At 57.9% G+C, this 19735-nt stretch overlaps 1 protein-coding gene across 9 annotated transcripts; it reads right to left on the bottom strand.

Annotated features, from left to right (window-relative positions):
• Positions 1-969: 969 nt before the first annotated feature.
• Positions 970-19735, bottom strand: ADORA2A (adenosine A2a receptor). Of its 9 annotated transcripts, none has more exons than XM_065522428.2 (3): positions 19407-19461; positions 9624-10226; positions 970-2739 (listed from the first exon to the last, which is right to left on the bottom strand). In XM_065522428.2, the coding sequence occupies exons 2-3, from the start codon at positions 9944-9946 to the stop codon at positions 1833-1835; spliced, it is 1230 nt and encodes a 409-aa protein (XP_065378500.1). In that variant the 5' UTR covers positions 9947-10226; positions 19407-19461; the 3' UTR covers positions 970-1832. The 9 variants fall into 9 exon arrangements, with proteins under 9 accessions (XP_065378500.1, XP_045220355.1, XP_045220354.1 ...); XM_045364420.3 differs by having other exon boundaries at positions 18606-19461; XM_045364419.3 differs by lacking the exon at positions 19407-19461 and adding an exon at positions 18810-19074.

The following is a 19735-nucleotide window of genomic DNA, read 5'->3' on the forward strand; positions in this document are numbered from 1 at the left end:
AAGAAGAAGTGCAATGGAAAGAAATGAAATTCAGGAAAGTGGTTGTTTCCAGGCCTAGGAGGCAGGGTAATGATGGGCAGGGGTCAGATCCAACATTGTCATGTTTCAGTTCTTAAGCAGAGTGCTAGGGACATGATGTTTTATACTTTTTGGTTTGGTTCAAATAGTTCATCATAAGTTAATGGAAAAAAAGAACATGGATTTTACAGTCAGATAGACCTGGGTTTTAAGTTCACTTCTGCCACTTACTAGCTGTGTGACCTGGAGCAATCATGTAACCTCTCTGGGCTTGTTAATCATCTGTAAAACAGGGCTCACAGGGCTATGTGAGGATCACCCTTGACATTCGAACACTCCTCCCGGAAACCCAGAGTGAATGAGACCAAACTGGGACAATCACAGCTCCCCGCCAACCTCAGGCAGGGGCAGGTTGCTAAACGCCTTCCAGGCCTCAAACTTCTCCATCACAGAAAGATGGCACCACCTCCTCAGGCAGGAGACCCCTGAGGCCGGGGTCAGAGCAAAAACACCCCTTCCTTCTAGGTTTCTTTTGTTAAGAATAGAAGGAGGGGGATTCTAGGGGAAGGCAGTGTAGTCCCTGCCCAGATCTGTTTGCAGATACCTCTGTGACCTCTGCTAAAGGGTGGAGCAGGGCAGGGGTAGCAGGTCACAGTTCCAAGAAGGTAACATACAAAGAGATCTTCCCTTAAAGATGTAGGAAGATAAGGGGGGAGGGAGTTGCTGGGGAAAGCCCCTTCTCCCACAGCCCCTGTGGGCCCTCATAGAAATGCAGGTTGGATTGTGGTGCAGCCAGGCAGCCTGTCCCCTCGAGGACAGGAGCCTGGGGAGGGCCCCTGGGACAGGCAGGGTGTCTGCACATACGCACACACTCTCTCATACACAACACATGCCGGTATGTGTGCACAGGCCTAGCTATGGAGTAGGAAACGAACTCAGACACCATTCTTATTTGGACAAGCTTAAAACACGATGTGGCTCATTTTTATTTTATCTCAGAAAAAAACATTCCCTTTAGAAGGAAAGGCAGTTAGACAAGGCCTCTCACCGGGTAGCTCTGTGCTACTCAGTACATGCCAGTGGCCTGCCAGCCCCAACCTCTCCCCTGGGGCCTGGGCCCATGCTCTGGCACTGCTCCGTTACAACTCCCTGTCCTTGATCCCAGATTTGTCACTCCAAGAGATGGCCCTGGGACTGAGAAGTGGATGGCAGCCGTGACAGCGGGAGAGGACTGTCTGAGGCTCCCGGGCAGAGGCTCTGGTGCCAGGTTTAGCAGCAGGACCGACAGCAGACCCAGCAGCCAGGGAGTGAAAGGTAATAAAATAAAAAGGGTTTCCTCACACTTACATTTTTCCTGGAAAAAAGTCAAATGTCACCTCTGGGCCCAGCAGCTCCTGAACCCTAGGAGAGTCTAGGGAGAGTGGTGTGTGGGTGGCAGGAGGCTGTTGGAGCCACTCCCCAGCCTCAGGGCCAAGCCAGTCTGCTGTGCCCAAGCTGCTCTGTGGAGACAAGGTGGTGCTTCCAGATGCTTCTGCAGTGGAGGGCTGGGCCCTGCCCAGTAAAGATGCTGCTGGTGCTGTGGCCCCCACCTGGTGCAAGGCCTCACAGCATGAAATGTCTGCTTCCTCAGACCCCAAGCCCTTCTTGCTGGGCCTCATGCTGCTCCAGCCTGGGGCTCCCTCCTCTCAGTCCAAAGTAGGAACTGGCTGCCCTCGGGGTCTCCTGGCACTCTCTTTTCTCCCAACGTGACTGGTCAAGCCAACCAGAAAGATGAAGATTCCCTTCCCTTAGGAAGGGGCAAACTCCATGGATCATCAGGACACTCCTGCTCCACCCTGGGCCAGGGGGTCGTCTAGGCCAGGGGGCTCTGGGCACACTCCCTTGAGCTCATGGCTAAGGAGCTCCACATCTGGGAGGCTCGTGTTCCCCTGGGACTCTTGGGTACTCCCTCCACTCACCAGCCCCAGGGCATAGCCATTGGGCCTCCGCTCAGGGTGGGGAGCACTGCCGTTGGCCCACACTCCCGGCGGGTGGCCGTTGAGACGGAGGCTGACCTGCTCTCCATCACTGCCATGAGCTGCCAAAACCCGGGCACTGGTGCCAGCTGCCTTGAAAGGTTCTTGCTGCCTCAGGACATGGCTGCGAATGATCTTGCGGAACGTCTGGCGGAACTCGCGGATACGGTAGGCGTAGATGAAGGGATTCACAACCGAATTGGTGTGGGAGAGGACGATGGCCAGGTACATGAGCCAGAGAGGGGCGTGGTTGCAGTCGGGGCAGAAGAAAGTGAAGCAGTTGATGATGTGTAGGGGCAGCCAGCAGAGGGCAAAGAGCCCCACAATGATGGCCAGCGACTTGGCAGCATGAACCTCCTTCTGCAGTGTGGACCGTGCCCGTTCCCCTGGCAGAGGCTGGCTCTCCATCTGCTTCAGCTGTCGTCGCGCCGCCAGGAAGATACGCAAATAGACACCCAGCATGAGCAGCAGGGGCACGAGCACACAGGCAAAGAAGTTGAAGTACACCATGTAGTTCATGGGGACCACATCCTCAAAGAGACAGGCCACCTGGCCCTCCCCGCAGCCCTGGGAGTGGTTCTTGCCCTCCTTTGGCTGACCGCAGTTGTTCCAACCCAGCATGGGAGTCAGGCCGATGGCAAACGACAGCACCCAGCAGATGGCAATGATGCCCTTAGCCCTTGTGCCAGTCACCAAGCCATTGTACCTGGGGAGAAGAGACCAGCATCAGAGATCTGAGAAACCAGGGTTAAGCAGGGCAAGAGTTCAGAACCCCAGAGCAGCACCCTCTTCCCCTTTTCCTGACTATAAGGTCTTGGACCAGTCATTTCCTGCCACCTCGCCCCAGCATCCTCTTCTGTTAAGTGGAAGTAATATGCCTTGCCTTTTTCACAGGCCGCTGGGAGGTAACAGGAGAGCAGGCACCCAAGAAATGGAAACCCATGTACAAACGTCCAGATGGTCATTGAGGAGTTTTTGGAGTAGTCCTGGCACTTAGTTTGGTTGGAGGGAATTAACGCATGATTTTTTGAGGGGGAAAACATTATTTTTCTCTAAAGGGAAATGTGTCGTAGCCTTAACCAAGATCAATCACTTCCATGTTGGTCGCAGCCTTAACCAAGATCAGTCACCTCCATGTTGGTTGATCTTGGTTAATAAGGCTACGACAGGCTTCCCTTTGGAGAGAGGGAAGGGGTCTGGAGGGTGGCCTCACTGGTTAGGGGCAGTACCAGCCAGATCAGACCTGTAGGGGATCTAGACCTCTTATACTCCATACCCTGTCTTCTCTTCCCCATTTGCCATTTGATTTGGGGTCTCCAGAAGCCCTTGCGAAGAGGCAGCATGGGGGGTAAAAGAGGCGAGGAGGTCCCAGGCCAAAGGAGATGCCATTTCTCCCCTCCAAACCCACCCACAGCCCTCTGGAGAGAAATGAGAGAATTACGTGTTAACATTTACATGGCCATCTTAACATTTGCAAGGAAATACTGAGGTCCAGGGAGACAGTAATCTGCCTGAAATCACTGAGTGAGAGCCAGACAGAAATCCAAGCCTACCGATTCCCAGTCTTATACTCGGGAAATGGCTGGATCTGCCAGCCAGGAAGCAGACCTCAGCCCTGTAGGAAAGGTGGCATAGATTTCATAAAAGAATGGACAAAAAAAAAAAAAAAATCCCCTAATTTAGGAAGGCAACCTTGATGATCACTGAGGGATGACTTCTGTTTAACAGTTTTGATTCTGGCAAGACCAGATTACACTCCCCTCTACCTGGCAGAAACCCTACCCATCCTTCAAGTCCAGGATAGAGATCTCAGAGAAGTTTCCTACTGAAGTGCAGCAGATCCCTACCACATCTGGGCCCCTCGGGGGCAGGGCTTTCCTACATCCATCTCTGCATTGTCAGCTCTGAGACAGGGACACTCAGAAGGTGCAAGAAGGTTGGTCGGGGTGGCTCACGTCTGTAATGCCAGCACTTTGGGAGGCCAAGGCAGGCAGATCACGAGGTCAGGAGATCGAGACCATCCTGGCTAACATGGTGAAGCCCCATCTCTACTAAAAATACAAAAAATTAGCTGGGCATGGTGGCGGGCACCTGTAGTCCCAGCTACTCGGGAGGCTGAGGCAGGAGAATGGCATGAACCTGGGAGGCAGAGCTTGTAGTGAGCTGAGATCGAGCCACTACACTCCAGCCTGGGCGACAGAGCAAGATTCCATCTCCAAAAAAAAAAAAGAAGAAGGTGCAAGGAAAGATGTGCTCTACTTAACTCTGGAGCTGGGAACATCCACAGAAACCATCTCATCTATGGGTAGTGAACAGGCGCCTACAGGTAGCACACACAGGTGGCAGCTGGTGGGGCGTTTACCTGGTCTTCACCGCCATGCAAAATGCGTGCCTGCTGTTACCAGATCTCAGGTGGGGCTGGGGAGATGGTTTTCTGGGTATGATCTCCTAAGATTTAAATTTTGTTAACTTATTCAAATTACAGAGAAAAAGAGAAACCCTGGTGGCTTCTGATCTCTTATGTGGTCCAATCCTCTTGTTTTACAGGTGGGTAAATTGAGGCCCGAGGAGAGGAATGGACTTGCTGTGGACATTCCAAGAGCCCAGAGGCAACTCAGGACAAGGTGAGTCTGTCTGTTCTGAATTTCTTAGGTCATTTCTGAATCCAAACAGTAACCAGACAAGCCCATTCTCAGGAGCTACTCAGCTCCATTCCATGGGGGCTTGGTTACCTGCAACAGGGCCTCAACAGGAGGGTCATAGACTTGCTCATTGCTTCCAAGCAACAGGGAGCTGGCACTGCCCTGCCTCTTGTTGGACTCGCAAACATAAAATCTCAGGCTCTCTCATTGTCACATCTACATTACATAGCACTGACTCTGTGCCAGACACCATTCTTAGTGCTTTGCAAACAGTAATTTATATAGTCCTCATTGACTGGGAAGCTATATTAATTCTGACATTATTCCTGAGAAAAGCATATCCCTCCCTGGGTTCCAGCCCTGTAAATAGGAATGTTTTAAAACTTTGTCTCTCTGAGCCTCAGTTTCTTCATTTGTAAAATGGGACCAAGTCCTGGACCTGTCAGCACTCTGCCCTCTAAGGGCAGAATGGAGAATCAGTGGGTGGAAATTACAGGGAGGCAGATTGTGGCTCAGGGTAGGTAAGACTTTTTCAGCTGAGCTGTTCACAGGAGAGATGGACTGCCTCAGGCAATAGTGAGTTTCCTGTCATTTGAGGCAACAGAGCAGAGCCAAGCAGCCACAGGGGTGTTGCAGAGCTGCCTGGGCCCTGGGCCACCTGCTTTGCTGGTTTTCAAACTGTTAGCAGCAAACCTTGTCGCCCACATTCCCAGGCAGTCACAGAGGTGAAGCTGCTGGGGAAGGGAAGGGGCTTATTAAATGTTTATTGAATCAGTGAATTGGTGGGGACAGCAGAGCCAACCCGAAGGCTTCTGGGAGCACAGTATGGAAATCCCTGGTCTGTCCCAATTGTTTACTTGTACAGAAGAGGGAACCCACAAGGGGAGTCTTCCACTGCACTTTGCAAAGAAAGCCCCGTGTGGGGACAGAAACAAAACATACCTTAATAGCACTTGACTATATATGCAAAGAATATCTCTGGAAGGATTCTTAACATGGCCTTGCAGGCAGGGAACTGGGGGTGGGGAACCAGGGGGGTGTGGAGAACAACTTTCTACTATACTATACTCTTTTGTTCCTTTTTAATGTTTTAGCGTGGGCAAAACATTACTCATTTTTTTTAAAAAAACACAAATAGAGTAAGTTTATTTAAAAGAAATCCCCATAGGCTGAGAGCCCTGGACCCTGGTGCCCAGGGAGCGGGGACAGCATCAGGGCCCAAATGGAATCATAGCTGAGCCTCAGCCAGGCCCAGCAATGTACCCTGGGCTGCATCTGTGACTCATACACTCACATCTTGCCCTCCTAGACCCCAAACATTGACCTTCCAGCTGGAAGGGATGCCAAGGCCGTCTAGCATGACATGCCGCCACTCTGGGGTGCCCAGGCGTGTCAGAGAATGTGGGTCCCAGAGCTGCTGCCCACCCCTTGTGGAGGTGCCCTCTGCAGCCCTGTGTCCCCTGGCTTGCAGGCTGCCCCTTTCTGGGGATCTCCATTACCCACATTGGGGGCTAACCCTATGGTCCAAGAATATGCCCCATGATTCCAGGTGGGGCTTTATGTGCATGTGTCCCACCCTGAAGAGTAGGTGGAGCTTTCGTAAGTTGTCCAAAGGAGTCATTGATCCAAGAACTGAAGAGCCATGGACCAACAGGGGAAACCTCCATTCCTTCCCCCGGTATGAACAGGCCTGACTTGGCCTCCACGCTTCCTGCCCATGCTGTTCATCTCTCTCTGTCACTTGGCAGCCAGGCCACCCTTCCCTGACCAGTGCTCACATGCTCATTCCTTCCTCAGGGTCTTGTCTCAGGCTTTGCCCCCCACCTGACACACCTGCTGCCCCCACACTCATGCCAGTGAGACCCTGCCTGCCCATCCTGCAAGACCCACTGGGTGGCACCTCCTCCAGGGAGCCCTCTCTCCCAATCCTGCCCTCTTAGAAGTCTTAGGACTTCGGGTCTCACCACCAACTGCCACCTGCACCTTGGCCTGTTCCTCAACCAGCGAGAGCATCCACCAGGGGCTGCTGTGAGAGCCAGGGCACAGTGAGGCAAAAGTCCCCTGGGAACTGGGAAAAGCAGCCCGTGTCTCTCACCCTGAATTCTCTATCCTCTGGGGACACAGAGAGCTACATCACTGCCTCTGGCCTGGAGTCTTTCTCACAGAGTTCCTCGACTAGGCCCTGTGCTAGCCCAACAGGTTCCTTGAACTTGGAAAATAATAGATTTTTCCAAAACTGAATTCTTTTTTTAAAAAAAAGTTAATGGAGAGTGGGGCAGGCCTGAGGCTAGACCCAGGGCTAGCTGAATGGACCTTTCTGAGTGGAGCAGGAAACGGCATGTAGAGGAGGCTGGATTCCCAGCTGAGAAAGGAGGAGGGAGGATCCCGAGCCAGGCTGCAACTCCAGCTCAGGCCAGAGTGTCTCCAAGTTCCCTTCATACCCCGCTTGCTCTCGGGAGCCCACATGGACACCTCCACATGCCCAGCGGCCCAGGGGCCTTGAGGAACAGGAAAGTGAAGGGACCTAAGGACCAGGAACAGCCTGAAGGGCCCTGGAGTCCATCCACATCAGGAGACACCAGAGGGAAGAACTCTGATGTCCTTCCCTGCTCTGGCCTCCCCATGAGTTCATGAGTAACAGGAGGGTCAGAACATCCGCCTGGCCACAGTGCAGGCCAAGAGGATGACAGGAGATGCTGAGCTGACATCCTTTGGCAGCTGTAAAGCTCTCTGCCCACGAGGGAGGATGAACATCATCGTCGTCATCCTCTCCAGGGCCCCCTGCAGAAGAGACCAGCCTAAGCCTTGCAGAGCCTCATGGAGCAGAGTCAAATGGCTCAAGGTCTGGGTGGAACTAAGGTCCAGCTTCAAGAAAGCTGGGATGAGATGGGTAGAGGATAGGGGGCGGCAGGTCCATGGCTCTGAACCCAAAGATCTGAATCCCCACCCTCCCTACCCTGCCAACCCTCCTCAGGGTCCCTGTCACCCCATCCACTCACTGGACCTTCAGAACACCGTTGTGAGCCTAGAGGGGCAGAGAGACTTATTCTATTTTATGGATGAGGAAATGGGCCCAGAGAGAGGCAGCTAACTTTCCACAGCCACACAGCACATCTGTCTTACTTCATAGGGAGCCATTCTCTCAACTCTCAGAAAACAGAGGAGGAAAGGGAGAGACAAAAGAGAAAAAAAGTCAAGCTCCTTTAAACTGAGAACAGCAGCCCTGATCACGCCCTCTGAATCAGAGAAAAAATGAGAGCTTGGCCTCTGCTTCCGCACGGAGCATCCCATCAGTGTGCAGACTCAGCTCGGTTCCCTGAAGTCAGCTCCAGTCCTTTGTTCTCTGGCCCACCCGGGCACCTGCAGACAGGGCCCCTCCTGGGCCTCCGTGTTCTGAGCTGCCACTGAACGAACCTGAACTCTGCTCTGCCCGTTGCAGAGCAATGGATGGAGGCTCCCCAGAGACTGCACTTGGAGTCAGACAACCCCTAATTCCATCCCTGTCAGGGCTGGCCAGGGTCCCCTTCTCCTTTGCCAAGGGTTCTAGACTCTCCTGGGATACAGAGCATCTGATAGGGCCGTGTGAGGTCCAGACTCCTCCCCTTCCCTGGAGCAGCCCAATGCAGCTCCTGCTCCCGCTTAGAGCCCAGGTGACAGGGATGGCCACCTGGTGCAGGCTCCGGGAGACAGGCTGCCCATGACCGCTGCCCAGTGACTGAAGTCACAGTGGGGGTCAGGCCACATTTTTTTCCAGGCCTAGCCCCAGCTCCACTACCAACTCGTTGTGTGGCCCAGAAACAGCTGGCTCTCTTCTCTGAGGCTCATTTTCCATCCAGAAGATGAGAGGAAATGACCTCTAAGGGCCCCCTGGGTTTGACACTCTAAATTTCCATTTGCTCATTTAGCTGGGTCCTCCTTCCTGCTGGGGCACCCTCAACCTGAGTGGGGCTGCTGTGGCTTCCTCTTTAGATAGGCACCCACCAGTCTCAGATAATTCACCACAGAGATGGCACACTCTGCTCCCTGACTCTCAAGAGGCACCACCTCAAGCCTCATGCATGGCCTCAGGGCCCACAACCACCCAGGCTGCGGAATCCAGCTCCGTGGCGGCAGGGCCAGGAGGTGGGACAGAAGGCCTCTGAAGTCCCCAAGGGAGGGATGCACTTTCTAGCCTCATCTATGGCCTGGGTAGGTGGAATCCACGCCGAGTAAACTCAGCCTCTGGGAAAATCTTCATTTACACAATACTTGGCTGAAGTCACTTCACAAAATATTCACCATAAAAATCCCCTCCAACAGCCAGCCCCTGAGCACACTGGCTGCCTCCAAAACCATGAGTCCTTGGTGACTTGAGGAGCAACAAAAATTTGCATATAGGTCCAAGTGACTCACTGTGGCATTCAGCCAAGTCACTTCCCCTCACTGGGTCATTTTCCTAATATGCACACTGCAAGGCTGGCCCAGAGGAGCTGGGGGAATGCAGGTGGCGGGCGGCTCCTAGCACTGAGGTCCTGTGGTTTCCCCTGGCTCCCCGCTCCACCCCAGCATCATGCGGGGAGTTTTACTCGTGTGTGAGGAATGGCCCAGACACACCCGCTGGCAGCACGTGGGTCACTGGAACCAGAGCTCCCTGCTAAGCCCAATGCCAGACCCTGGCCACACTCATCTGCCAAAAACCAGAGCACAGTTGGCCTCAGGCAGCCTAGGGGAACCCAGGCCTCCTGGTAGGGCCAGGCTGCCCTGCGCCCACAGGGATCAGTCAGTTCAGCATGACTGCTGGCCACGTGCTGGCCCTGGGGAGCCCCTGCTGAGCCCGGGGCCCCGTCACCAGCTCACCATGCTGACACTGCAGACTAGGCCCTGACCCCAGGCTCACCCTGGCCCTGGGCACAGACCAAAGCCTGGGCACCAACAGCCTTTGCACAGATGTAACCCTGGCCCTGCTCACCGGAGCGGAATGCGGATGGCGATGTAGCGGTCAATGGCGATGGCCAGGAGGCTGAAGATGGAGCTCTGCGTGAGGACCAGGACAAAGCAGGCAATGAAGAGGCAGCCGTGGCAGGCAGCACAGAACCCGGTGCTGATGGTAATGGCAAAGGGGATGGCGAGCACGCCCACTGCGATGTCGGCCGCCGCCAGCGACACCACGAAGTAGTTGGTGACATTCTGTAGGTTGCTGTTGAGCCACACGGCCCAGCACACCAGAACGTTGCCCAGGATGGCCAGCACAGCAATGGCCAGCTCCACCGTGATGTACACTGAGGAGCCCATGATGGGCACGGCCACAGACAGGCAGGCTCAGCACGGACGCGGGCTGGGCCAGCTCACGGTCCATCGCTGCAGCCCAGCCGCCCGCCTGGCTCCCAGCCTGGCCCAGGCGGAGGGGCCCAGGCCCCTAAGCCCCTTCCTCACAGGAGCCAAGTGCAGCCCTGCTGGGGTGCTCTCCAAGGGCTTTTTCACAGAGGACTCTGAGTCTCCTGAAACCAGGCCCTCTCCAGGGGTTCTGGCAGCAGCATCATGGCTCAGCCCAGCTTCAGGGTTCCCGAGGCACCTGCAAAGGGACAGCCGATAAGGAGCTGAACCATCTGCAGAGGGCGGGCCCTGCAGAAAGTGCCACCTCTAGCCCCACACCCACCCTGGCCCCCTGAAGACCCTACAGCTTCAGATCCCACCCCACCCACAGGCCAGGTGTTAGCCTGAGGATGGCCCCCAACTCCGCCCAGCCCCATGCCCTGCCCAGTCTGCTGTGGTCATAACCAGGAGGCGAGAGAGGTGGGAATTTGACCCTCACTTTAGAGGACACCCAGAGAAGTCACTGAGCAAGACTGGTTCCCCTGGTCCAATAGAATTCCCACTAAGACTCTCATGCAAACCCCTCCCAAGGAGGCAGCCCCTTCTCCCAGGCTCTGCAGAACGAGTAGCACCATGGCCAGGCGCCTGCCAGGACTCCAGCTCACCCCAGCACTATCCATGGCTCCCTGCATTCCCTGCTCTGCACACTGGGGTCACGGTGCCTCCCACTCTAAACTCAGGGCCAAGGATCAGCTGCAGTCTGTTTTTTTCCTGGGGGGGCCAGGAACCTGTTAAAGTCTGTCACTGTGTTGGCCCCCCATGCTCAGCCTCTTAGGTCTCCTATGGCAGCCTGACCAGTCTCCTGGGTCCTGGATCGTGGCCAGCCCCATGACATTCCCTCCCAGAAAAGCCCCTCCCTTCCCAGGCTCTCCCAGTCCCACCCACCTTCTCTCGCCAGGCCAGCTTCTCAGCCCCCTTGGCCCACTCCATCCCGTCAGCTCTCCCAGGAACTACCAGCACCCACCTAAGGGACACCAGCCGCCCTATGAAAGGACAGGCCAGAGACCCCTGGAGCTCGGATGTGGAAGGATGTGGGGAGCCGCCTGGTCCTTTCTCCCACTGCCGCAGAGGGTAAGCCCTCTCACACTGCGCCCGAACCCGCTGCCTCCAGGTGCCCCCACCAGACAGCTGCAGTCAGGGCCGGGGGCGGTGCTGCAGCTGACTGTGAGCTTCCACTCGGAGGGAGCTGCCTCACCTCCCTCCTCCCACACCCTCTCCCTCACCTGCTCCTCTGCCTGGCTGACACCAGGAATGACTAACTGGAGTTTGGTCCCCGGCAGAAAGCAGGTATGAACCAGGACTCACTGAGGGACTCTGGGAAAGAATGCTTTTCTCTTCTGGGCCTCAGTTTCCTCATTGATACGGTGAGGCAGTTGGACCCCAAATGACCTCTAGGGGCTATGCCAGCTCTCACATATGATTCTATGAGAAGGAAATAAACATTTAAAATGGCTCCCCTAGAGTCAAAATGGAATTAACTGACATGCCTCAGAAGCAGAAGTCTTGGTTCCCCAGCAGGCCTGAGCCCAGCCCCAATTCCCAGTGTCCCCCTTGAGCCTGTGAATGGTCTGGGTCCAAACGGACCTCTGCCCATTAAACTGCCCCTCTCCGAGAGCTAAGAGGCCCTCAGATCTACCCCCTCCAGTCTTGAACCCTCATGGGGCCCTGTGAGTGTATGGCCAGCCACCACTGCCTGCCTGGGGACAAGAGGTCAGAGGCTGCCTTTCACGTGGACTCGGGCAGCCACCTCATCTCTCTTCTCTTTCAGGACATGAGGGACGGAGCAGGATTGGCAACCTGGAGAGAAAGTCACTCCTGGTCCTGAGCCCTGTTCAAAGGGTCAGGCTCCCCTCTACCCCACTGTCCATGTGACGGAGCTCAAACAGACCCCAACTTTCCCTCCAACTCCAATGCTGTCAGCACCTCAAGTGGCTGGAACAGGATTGGCACAGGCTGCAGCCATACCTGGGATTGGAGGTTCTCCTGCACCCAACAGGCCCTTTTGCGTCTACTAGGAGGCTTGGAATGGAGCATTGACACAGAAGCAGGAGGAGGAAGGAGAGAGCAGAGACCAGAGACCCTGCAAAAATGGAGGGCCTGCAGCAGCTGGAGAGGGCTGAGTCCTCCCAAGCCCCTGCTTTCCATGGGGCACTTGCCAGGCAGCCACTCACAAAGCATGTCGCTGGCAGGGATGCGCCAGACCAGGTCTCCTGGCACCATCTCTGGCCACACTCAAGGAACACAGTTATCCCTGATGTTCCTGGCCTCTCTCCCTGAGCAGTAGTCACCAGGGCCCACCTGACTCATGATAGCTCCTGCCCAATGGGTACAAGTGGAGCTGGTGCTGGGCCTGGGCTGCCTCCCACCCAGGTGCCTGGCCTGTGGTTCCAAGGTGGCCTCCCAGGCCCAGCACCACCAGCAGCAGCAACAGGCCACTGTCCAGTGAGGCCCCGTGGGTCACTGAGGAGCCGCCTCTACCCAGGGATCCTGCGTCCCACCATGGCCCTCTCTAGGGCATCTGCATTGAAGGATGCCACAACCTTCTGCCAATCTGACCATCCCAGGCGAGAAAGCTGATGCAGCCCCAGACCACACTCCAGATTCAAGGGCCTTGCTGGGGGCAGACAAGGTGGAACATAACATGTCTGCCCAGGTGAGGGAGGACTCCCCAGTCCCACCACTCAGAGCCCTGCTGGTGGGGTCACATCATCAGCACCTGCCTCAGGGGCTGGACTGGTGCCATGCCAGCCGGGATGCCTGGTTTAGGAGGAGCCTGACTGGGGCCTCTGTTTGGCAAGGCTTCCCTGGCAGCTGTGGGTACCTGCCTGTGTACCCCCATTCTCAGGGTCTTCGCACCTTCTGTGCTGTGGGTCCCCACGCTAAACAGCATTAGATACTGATAACCTTCTTGACTACACTGAAGCCAACTTCCTGCTGCCCACCAGCCTCAATGAGGGCAACAGACCCCTCTGCCCTGGCCGGCCTCGCACGGGGCTAAAGACACCCATGGCTCCTGCCGGCAGGGTCCACACAGGCCACCTCGCTGCCCGTCCCCTCCCTCGGCCCCTCCTTAAGCACTCCTGCAGGCTCTCCCAGCTGCTGCCAGCACATCCCGGGTGAGGCTTGCCCGGACCCACAGGCAACTTGGGCCCCTGCCAAGCCAGAATCCACTCTCAGCTGTGCCTTTCTCAGCCCCGAGCAAAGCAGATCGGTGGAGTCAGAGGCACCCTTGGGGCAGGCAGGGGAGGAGTGCGTTCCTCGGGGAAAGGCTGGGAACTACCATAGGCTGGCAAATCGGCCCCGGGCCGGGGCGCCCTGACTTACAGGCTTTGCCTGATTTCTGTGGTGTAAATTCTCCCCTTGTGCCCAGTTTCAAGCTACTAATGTGTCGTGGACCAGAACTGGGGAGCAACAGAGTCAGCTGGCCACGATGCCAGCCACTGCTGAGCTGCCAAACTTTATGCATCCCAGGAGGCACCTGCCTAGAGGTCACGCACTGCACTGGACCCTCAGACACAGCTTGTGCAGCCGCTTAGGAGCTTGGGAAATGACTGTCATCTGTGATCTTGCTGGTCCCAGGAAACCCATTTTACAGATGAGGAAACTGAGGCCCAAAGGCATGAAGCGACCTCTCTCAGCCTTACCAAGAGCACTGGAAGGTGGCGTAGGGCTGGGGCTGTACCCATAGAGAGCACAGCAGCAGGAAGCCTCCTGGGCCTCCAGCTCCCCTCCCTCAGAAGCCTCCCAGAGTGACAGGAAGGTCGGAGGCCCCAGGGAGGGGATGGGGCCAGGATCTGGCAATTTCCTATCCCTCTCTGTTGGCTCTGTGCATCTAATTAATCCTTCAGTCATCTGTTGCTAACCAGGAGGGGAAATTAAATACTAATAATGTAATACTTCTCTGTGATTGCCCCTTGTTGGGGACAGATCAGAGGGCAGATGCTGCCCCATATAGACAGGGGACACATGCTGTGGAACGTGCATAATGCCTCTTGAAAGAACAACCTTATAGGATTCCACGCGGTCAGACTCAAAACTGCTACTTGTTCCTGCCTTCCTCACCTTCCCCAACCCGGCCACTTTAATTAAAACTCCATTTAATCAAAACCCACACATCTTCTGGCTCACGTCTTCTGGTTCCTTGTATGTCACACTAGCAAGGCCCTCTGTACACATGCCCAGATGGTGGCTGTACCCCCCAGAGCCTGCTGCACGGAGGTGCCCACCGGCTTCTAGGCAGTGCCCTGCACATCTGCTCCTGAGTGCGGCTAAGGGCAACGTACAGGGCACAGTGCAGGGACTCGGACCTGCTCCAGCCATGCCTGGCCTTTTCCTGGGCTTCAGAATCTCAGCCTTAGAACCCTCCTGCTACTTTCCCATAACAAATGTTTACCACCTCCACCAGGCCTGGCAGGACCCCAACTGCTGGGCCACAGGGAGGTATGCCCCCCACTGCTGTGCCTGGCCCCATTTGGGCCCTGAACATATGGCAGGGGATCTCAAAGGAGGAAAGGACCCAGGACATTCTTGGGAGACGGCTGCTGCCCTGCGGTTTCAGGCATTGCAGGCCACTCCCTGTCTCCAAAACCTTGGCTCACCTAAGAGGAGTCGCAAATCAATTTCAAAGCGCAAGAGGTAAATGAAGGCTAAGAAAGGCAAGCAACAGAATACAAAATATGGAGATGAATTCATTCCAGCAGAAAGGAAGGTAATGTAGTAATCTAATAATGATTTTAGAGACCTTTAGGATGTCCAAAGATGCAAAGAAAAGAATGGCATCTGTAGACAAGAATGAGAACTTCTGAACCGACTGGCGGAAATGAAACAAGGACAGGTGGATATAAACATGAAATAATACAAAATCCAGGGACTGAAAAACAGAGGGACTGAAATAAGGCATGTGGTGGGCTTCAGGCACACACATGGTGGAAGAGGTGACTGGGGATCTGAAGCTAGTACTGAGGAATTCTCACAGAAATGCCATGAAGAGACCTAGTCTAGGAGGAAACGGTTGAGAGGCATCGGGTAGACTGAGAAGCATCAGCAAGTGGCTTGCGGGAGCTCGGCAGGGGCATGGCAGGTCGTGGGCCCCACTATGACTGGCTTTTGGGTGGCCCGGGGGGCCTGGGCATGAACCTCCCACAGCCCAGGGCCCCAGGATCCCCAAACCCTCCCCAAAAACTCATCAGCGCAGGTGCCTTCCTCACTGCCCGGTGGTGACCAGCCACCCAGCATGGGCTCCGCTTCCCTCCTGCCCTCTGGGGCTGCCCGGTGGCTCCTACTTTAGGCGCTGGGTGCAGGCTGGGCCCAGGACCCAGAGAGACGCCTGGCATCCCTCCCCCACAGCCCGGGTGCGGCTGTGGCTCTCTGCTCCTGGTGGCAGGATGTGGGCAAGATGGGGCCAAGACCCAGCTCCCTGCAGCTGGAGGCTAAGGCCCTGAGCCTGCCTCACAGAGCAGCCCTCACATCACAGCCCTGGGGCCAGCGCTGGGGGCCCCAGCTCCTGCTCCCCACACCCCCATGTGTCCAGGCTAGGGGCCAGGGAGGCCACAGCCCCCCCTCCTCCCTGCCTGGGCGCCACTCACCCCCTCATATGAGGCTTCGCCTGACAGCCCTCCTCCGAGGGGCCACACCCCGCACAAAGGTGCTGGGGGCCCACGCTGTGCTGAAAGCAGCCTGGCTGGGGGCGGCTCCTGCTCCATGTCACAGTCCCCGAGGCCCGGGAGAGCTTCCCCTCTGCACGCGGCTGCTCACATGTACACAGGCTGCGGTGAGCCACATCACGTCACGTGAAGGATTGGCACCTGCACCTCCCTCAAATGGCGGGCAACACATACTATGCTGCTGAAGGGGGGACAAGGGAGTGTTTCTAGATGGCCCCGAGGACACAGAGCCCAGTAGTCCTGGGTGGGACCCTGTGGGAGGCTTGAAGGGGCGGTGCTGGGTGCAGGGCCTCAGAATGCCCCAGGGTGTCTGCACTGAGGATGGGAGGGGTGAGGACCGGCTGCTGGGTCCCTGGGCAGGTGTGACAAAGCAGCCCTGGAGGCTGACAGGAGGGCAAGGTGACCAAGCAGAGCCTGGCCACTGCTTCTTCCCCACTGAGCAGCCTCCCCCAGGCTGGCTCAGGGTTTGCAGAGGCCACTGAGGGACCAGAGGTGAGTCCTCCTGTGACACAGGGGCAGACACACACCAGCCCGGGTCCTCTGGGGAGAAATCTCCTGCCCATACGCCAGAGGAGACACCAAGTGACACCATTGGCCTCCCTCTGCTTGGCCAGCTCCGGCAGCCTCTCCACCAGGTGACGGCTGATGCCAAAGACCGGGGCTGCAGCGGCACATCTGAGGGGTGGGGCATAGAAGGGCAGCAGCAGCAGCCCCTGCCCAGTGACTCCTGGAACAGGCCTCCCCTGTGGGGGGTGGGGGGTGTGGTGAGAGAATCCCCATGGCAACTCACAGAAGCAGCATCTGGGTGGGACTTGGAGGAGAAGGTGAAGGGAGAGAGGTAGCGAGAGATTCTAGCAGAGAAAATGCCTGCGGAGGTCCGAAGCCAGGGTCCTGCCTTCCCTGGGCTCCCATCGCCCCCTGTGCTGGGATAAGGGGCAGTTGCTCTCCTGCTCCTCCCTCCACCTGATCCTCCCCAGTCCCTGACCAGATCCACAGAGTCCAGGCTACAGGGGCCCGGGCCTCCCTCTCTGCCACGAAACTGCCTCTTCCCACCACCCAGAGTCCCAGGCCCTGCGCAGGAGGTGGGCAGTCGTGTGGGGGCTCCTCTCTGCACCCCAGCTCCATTCCCTTCCCCATCTGGGCTCCTCTGCTCCTTTCAACCTCTGGACCACCCACCTCCTAGGACCAAGCCCCTCCTGTCAATGGCCCAGACCCTTCTCCTGGGAGCTAGAACCCTCCCTTTCACCAGCTCAGCTCCTGCCTGTGTGGTCTCCTCTCCACAGCATCCTCACCACACATGCCCTAAATCCCCTCAGCCTATGCTTCCCGCCTTCATTCATCCATCCATCCGTCCGTCTGTCCTTCCTCTGCTCTCCTGCGTGCTCAGGGACCAGTTTGCGCTGCAATAGACAAGACAGACCCCGCAAACACGGTTGGGAAGGCAATTCTAGCTCATTTGGGGTTAGGTGGCTCAGGAATTAGGTCAGTGAGAGGTACTAAGACCTTCTTTGGATGTCAGGACACAACTAAGAGCCACCAGGGGCTATGGTCCCACATGGCAGGCACTGCCCAGGCCTCACCTGGACTTTGCAGGACATGATGCCTTCAAGACACATGCTGGCTCCCAGGCCAACTGCCATTCACGTGTCCCTCTGCCAACAGCAATCCCTGTGGTGTCCACTGACCCTCAAGCCTAATACCCTCTCTCCCAGGTTCCCCAGCTCCAGCACACATCCCTAACTGGCCCTGTGGTCTGCCCTAAACCTTCCCCCACTTGCCCCCAAGCCAAGGCCTTTCCACATTAGGCATTGCTAAGATCATCATTCTTGTTCTACAGATGAGATATCAGATTCCAGGGGACAGTGACCTGCCCAGTGAGTGGGTCAAGAAGGCAAGACCAGAACCCAGACAAGGGCACTGAAATCTCCAGTCCATCGGGTTGCCCATGAGGCAGTCATTGCCATTGATCGCCCTCCTCGGTCGCGGACTCCTGGAGGCAGGAAGCAGGGCATATTTGGGGATCTGTACTTCACAGGCCAATATGGGAAGAAGCCCAGCACAGCCCTGAGACCAGCCAGGTCAGCCTGGCCCAAGGCCTGCCTCCGGCCAGAGGTGACTGGGCTGTCCCTAGCTTCCTGAGGCAAGGAGCAGGAAAGCTCACAGCTCAGCCAGCTCAGCACTGGGGGAACAGGGGATGCAGATGGAGGAGTAGTGGCTGGGATTTGCCTGAGAAACACTAGGACTACGGAGAGCCTAGGAAACCCCAAAAAGCAAGCGCAGAACAAGGAGGGACTGACACCATGGCCATGGACTAGCCTGTGAGGCACCCCTGCCATGGATCTGCCAGGATGGGGGCTGGGGGATGCTGCCCACAGGGCCCGGCCTTCCCAGCCCCACCCAAGGCCTCCAGGAGCGGCCAAAGCAGGGCCAGTGAGGAAGCCCCACCCAGCAATAGCGTCCCAGGCCCGCGGTGCTCCACAGAACCCTCCACCACGGTCTCCAGGGCTGGGGCGCCCCGGGGCAGCCCTGGCCCGTTAGGTAGTTTCGGCAGAGAGCCGACAACAGAGGCAGAGTGGAGGCGACCTGAGCACCTGGCAGGAGAGAAGAGGGCCCTGTTGCGGGCACAGCCCAGGAGAGGAGGTGCCTCAGGATGGGGACGGAGGGCTGGCTTGACCTGCGGCCCACCCTCCAACGAGGGCCACAAACACCTGCTCCTCTTTGCAGCGCCCCGACTCCCCCAGCCTAGGACCCAGCCCTGGGTCTCCCTCTTCCTCCCATGGTACAGTCGGGGCAACTAAAGTCTGAGTGCGGGACACAAGGATCTCAGCTCTGCCGGCCCGCGGCCTCCTCCTCAAGCCCTTGGGCCGCCTTGCGCCAAATCCCTCGAGAGCCGCCACCATTCCCGCCATTCCTACCTTCGCTGCGGGCAGCCAGGCAGACAGTCGGGGCCAGTCCGAGGCGCGCGCCCACCCCCGCCCGTCCCCCGTCGTCTCCTGGGTCCCCCAAACCCAGTTCCCGCCACCACTGTCCAAGGAACGCACCCGCGCTCGGCCCAGCGTTCCCGACTCCCCCTTTCTCGGCGCGCCCCTGGCGCTCGGGTGCCTCTGCCCGCGCCGCACCTTCCCGGGGAACCGGTATCCGCCCGGCTCCTCCACCTGGGGATCCTCCCTCGCCCCGGGGTCCGGTCCGCCAGCCCTCAGGAAGCGCCTCTACGCCCCCTGCCCATTCCCGCTGGAGGAGCTCCTGGAAGGTTCATCGCGCGCGGGGCCGGTCTGCAGCGCATGGACGGACGGACGGACGGACAGACTGACGCTCCCCGCCCGCTACCTGCGGCTCCGCACCCCGCGCTGCCCCGGCCGCCGCACTTGCCTTCCCTCCCCGCCTACCCCCGCGCGCCTTCCGCTGCAGTTTGGGACGGCTCGGAGGGTCCCGCACGCGGCGCCGCAACTGCGCCTGGGGCGTGACTGTGCCTGGGCCCTTCACGGGCCGTGCGGGCGGCCAACGCGGGGCAGGACTCGGACCCCGCGCCGGGGAACTGGTTTCCGGGCGGCGGGAAAGGAACCTTGAGGGGAGCAGAACTCCAGCCTCCCAGTCCTCTCGGCCCTACACCCCCGACGGCCCCACGCCGCCCGGCCGCCAGCCCCGGACCCCCGGCACCCTGCACTCCGGACCCGGCACCCAGGACCCCGCACCCCGGACCTAGGACCCCGGCTGACCTGCGGCTCGCACGCCGGCTCCCGCTGTCTCGGCGGCCGCTGGGTCTCCGGCTCCGGCCGCGCCGCTCACGGGCGCCCCCTGCAGGCAGCTTTGAGACCCGCGCTGCCCCCGCCCCGCCCCGCTGCGCGGAGAAACCGAGGCCGGAGGGGGAGTCGAGGCATCGGCCCCCGAGGCCCGCAGGTGATCCTGGAAGGACGAGCCCGCAGGTGTCCCTGTCAGGACGAGGCCGCGACGGGCCTGGACCGCGCCACATCCCCCGCCCGCAGCCCTCCAGCGCGCTTCTCCCGGTCTCGCATCCGTCTCGCCGCCTCCTCAGCGCCACACCCCC

The sequence above is a fragment of the Macaca fascicularis genome, chromosome 10 (genome assembly GCF_037993035.2).
Source record: "Macaca fascicularis isolate 582-1 chromosome 10, T2T-MFA8v1.1".
Lineage (NCBI taxonomy): Eukaryota > Metazoa > Chordata > Mammalia > Primates > Cercopithecidae > Macaca > Macaca fascicularis.

Bases quoted from the DNA above. Each gene is read 5' to 3' on its own strand.
- ADORA2A (XM_065522428.2), bottom strand. From the start codon at position 9,946: ATGGGCTCCTCAGTGTACATCACGGTGGAGCTGGCCATTGCTGTGCTG. The intron at 2,740-9,623 runs GTGAGCAGGGCC...TCTTCTCCCCAG, and splicing joins GCCATCCGCATTCCGCTCCG to GTACAATGGCTTGGTGACTG.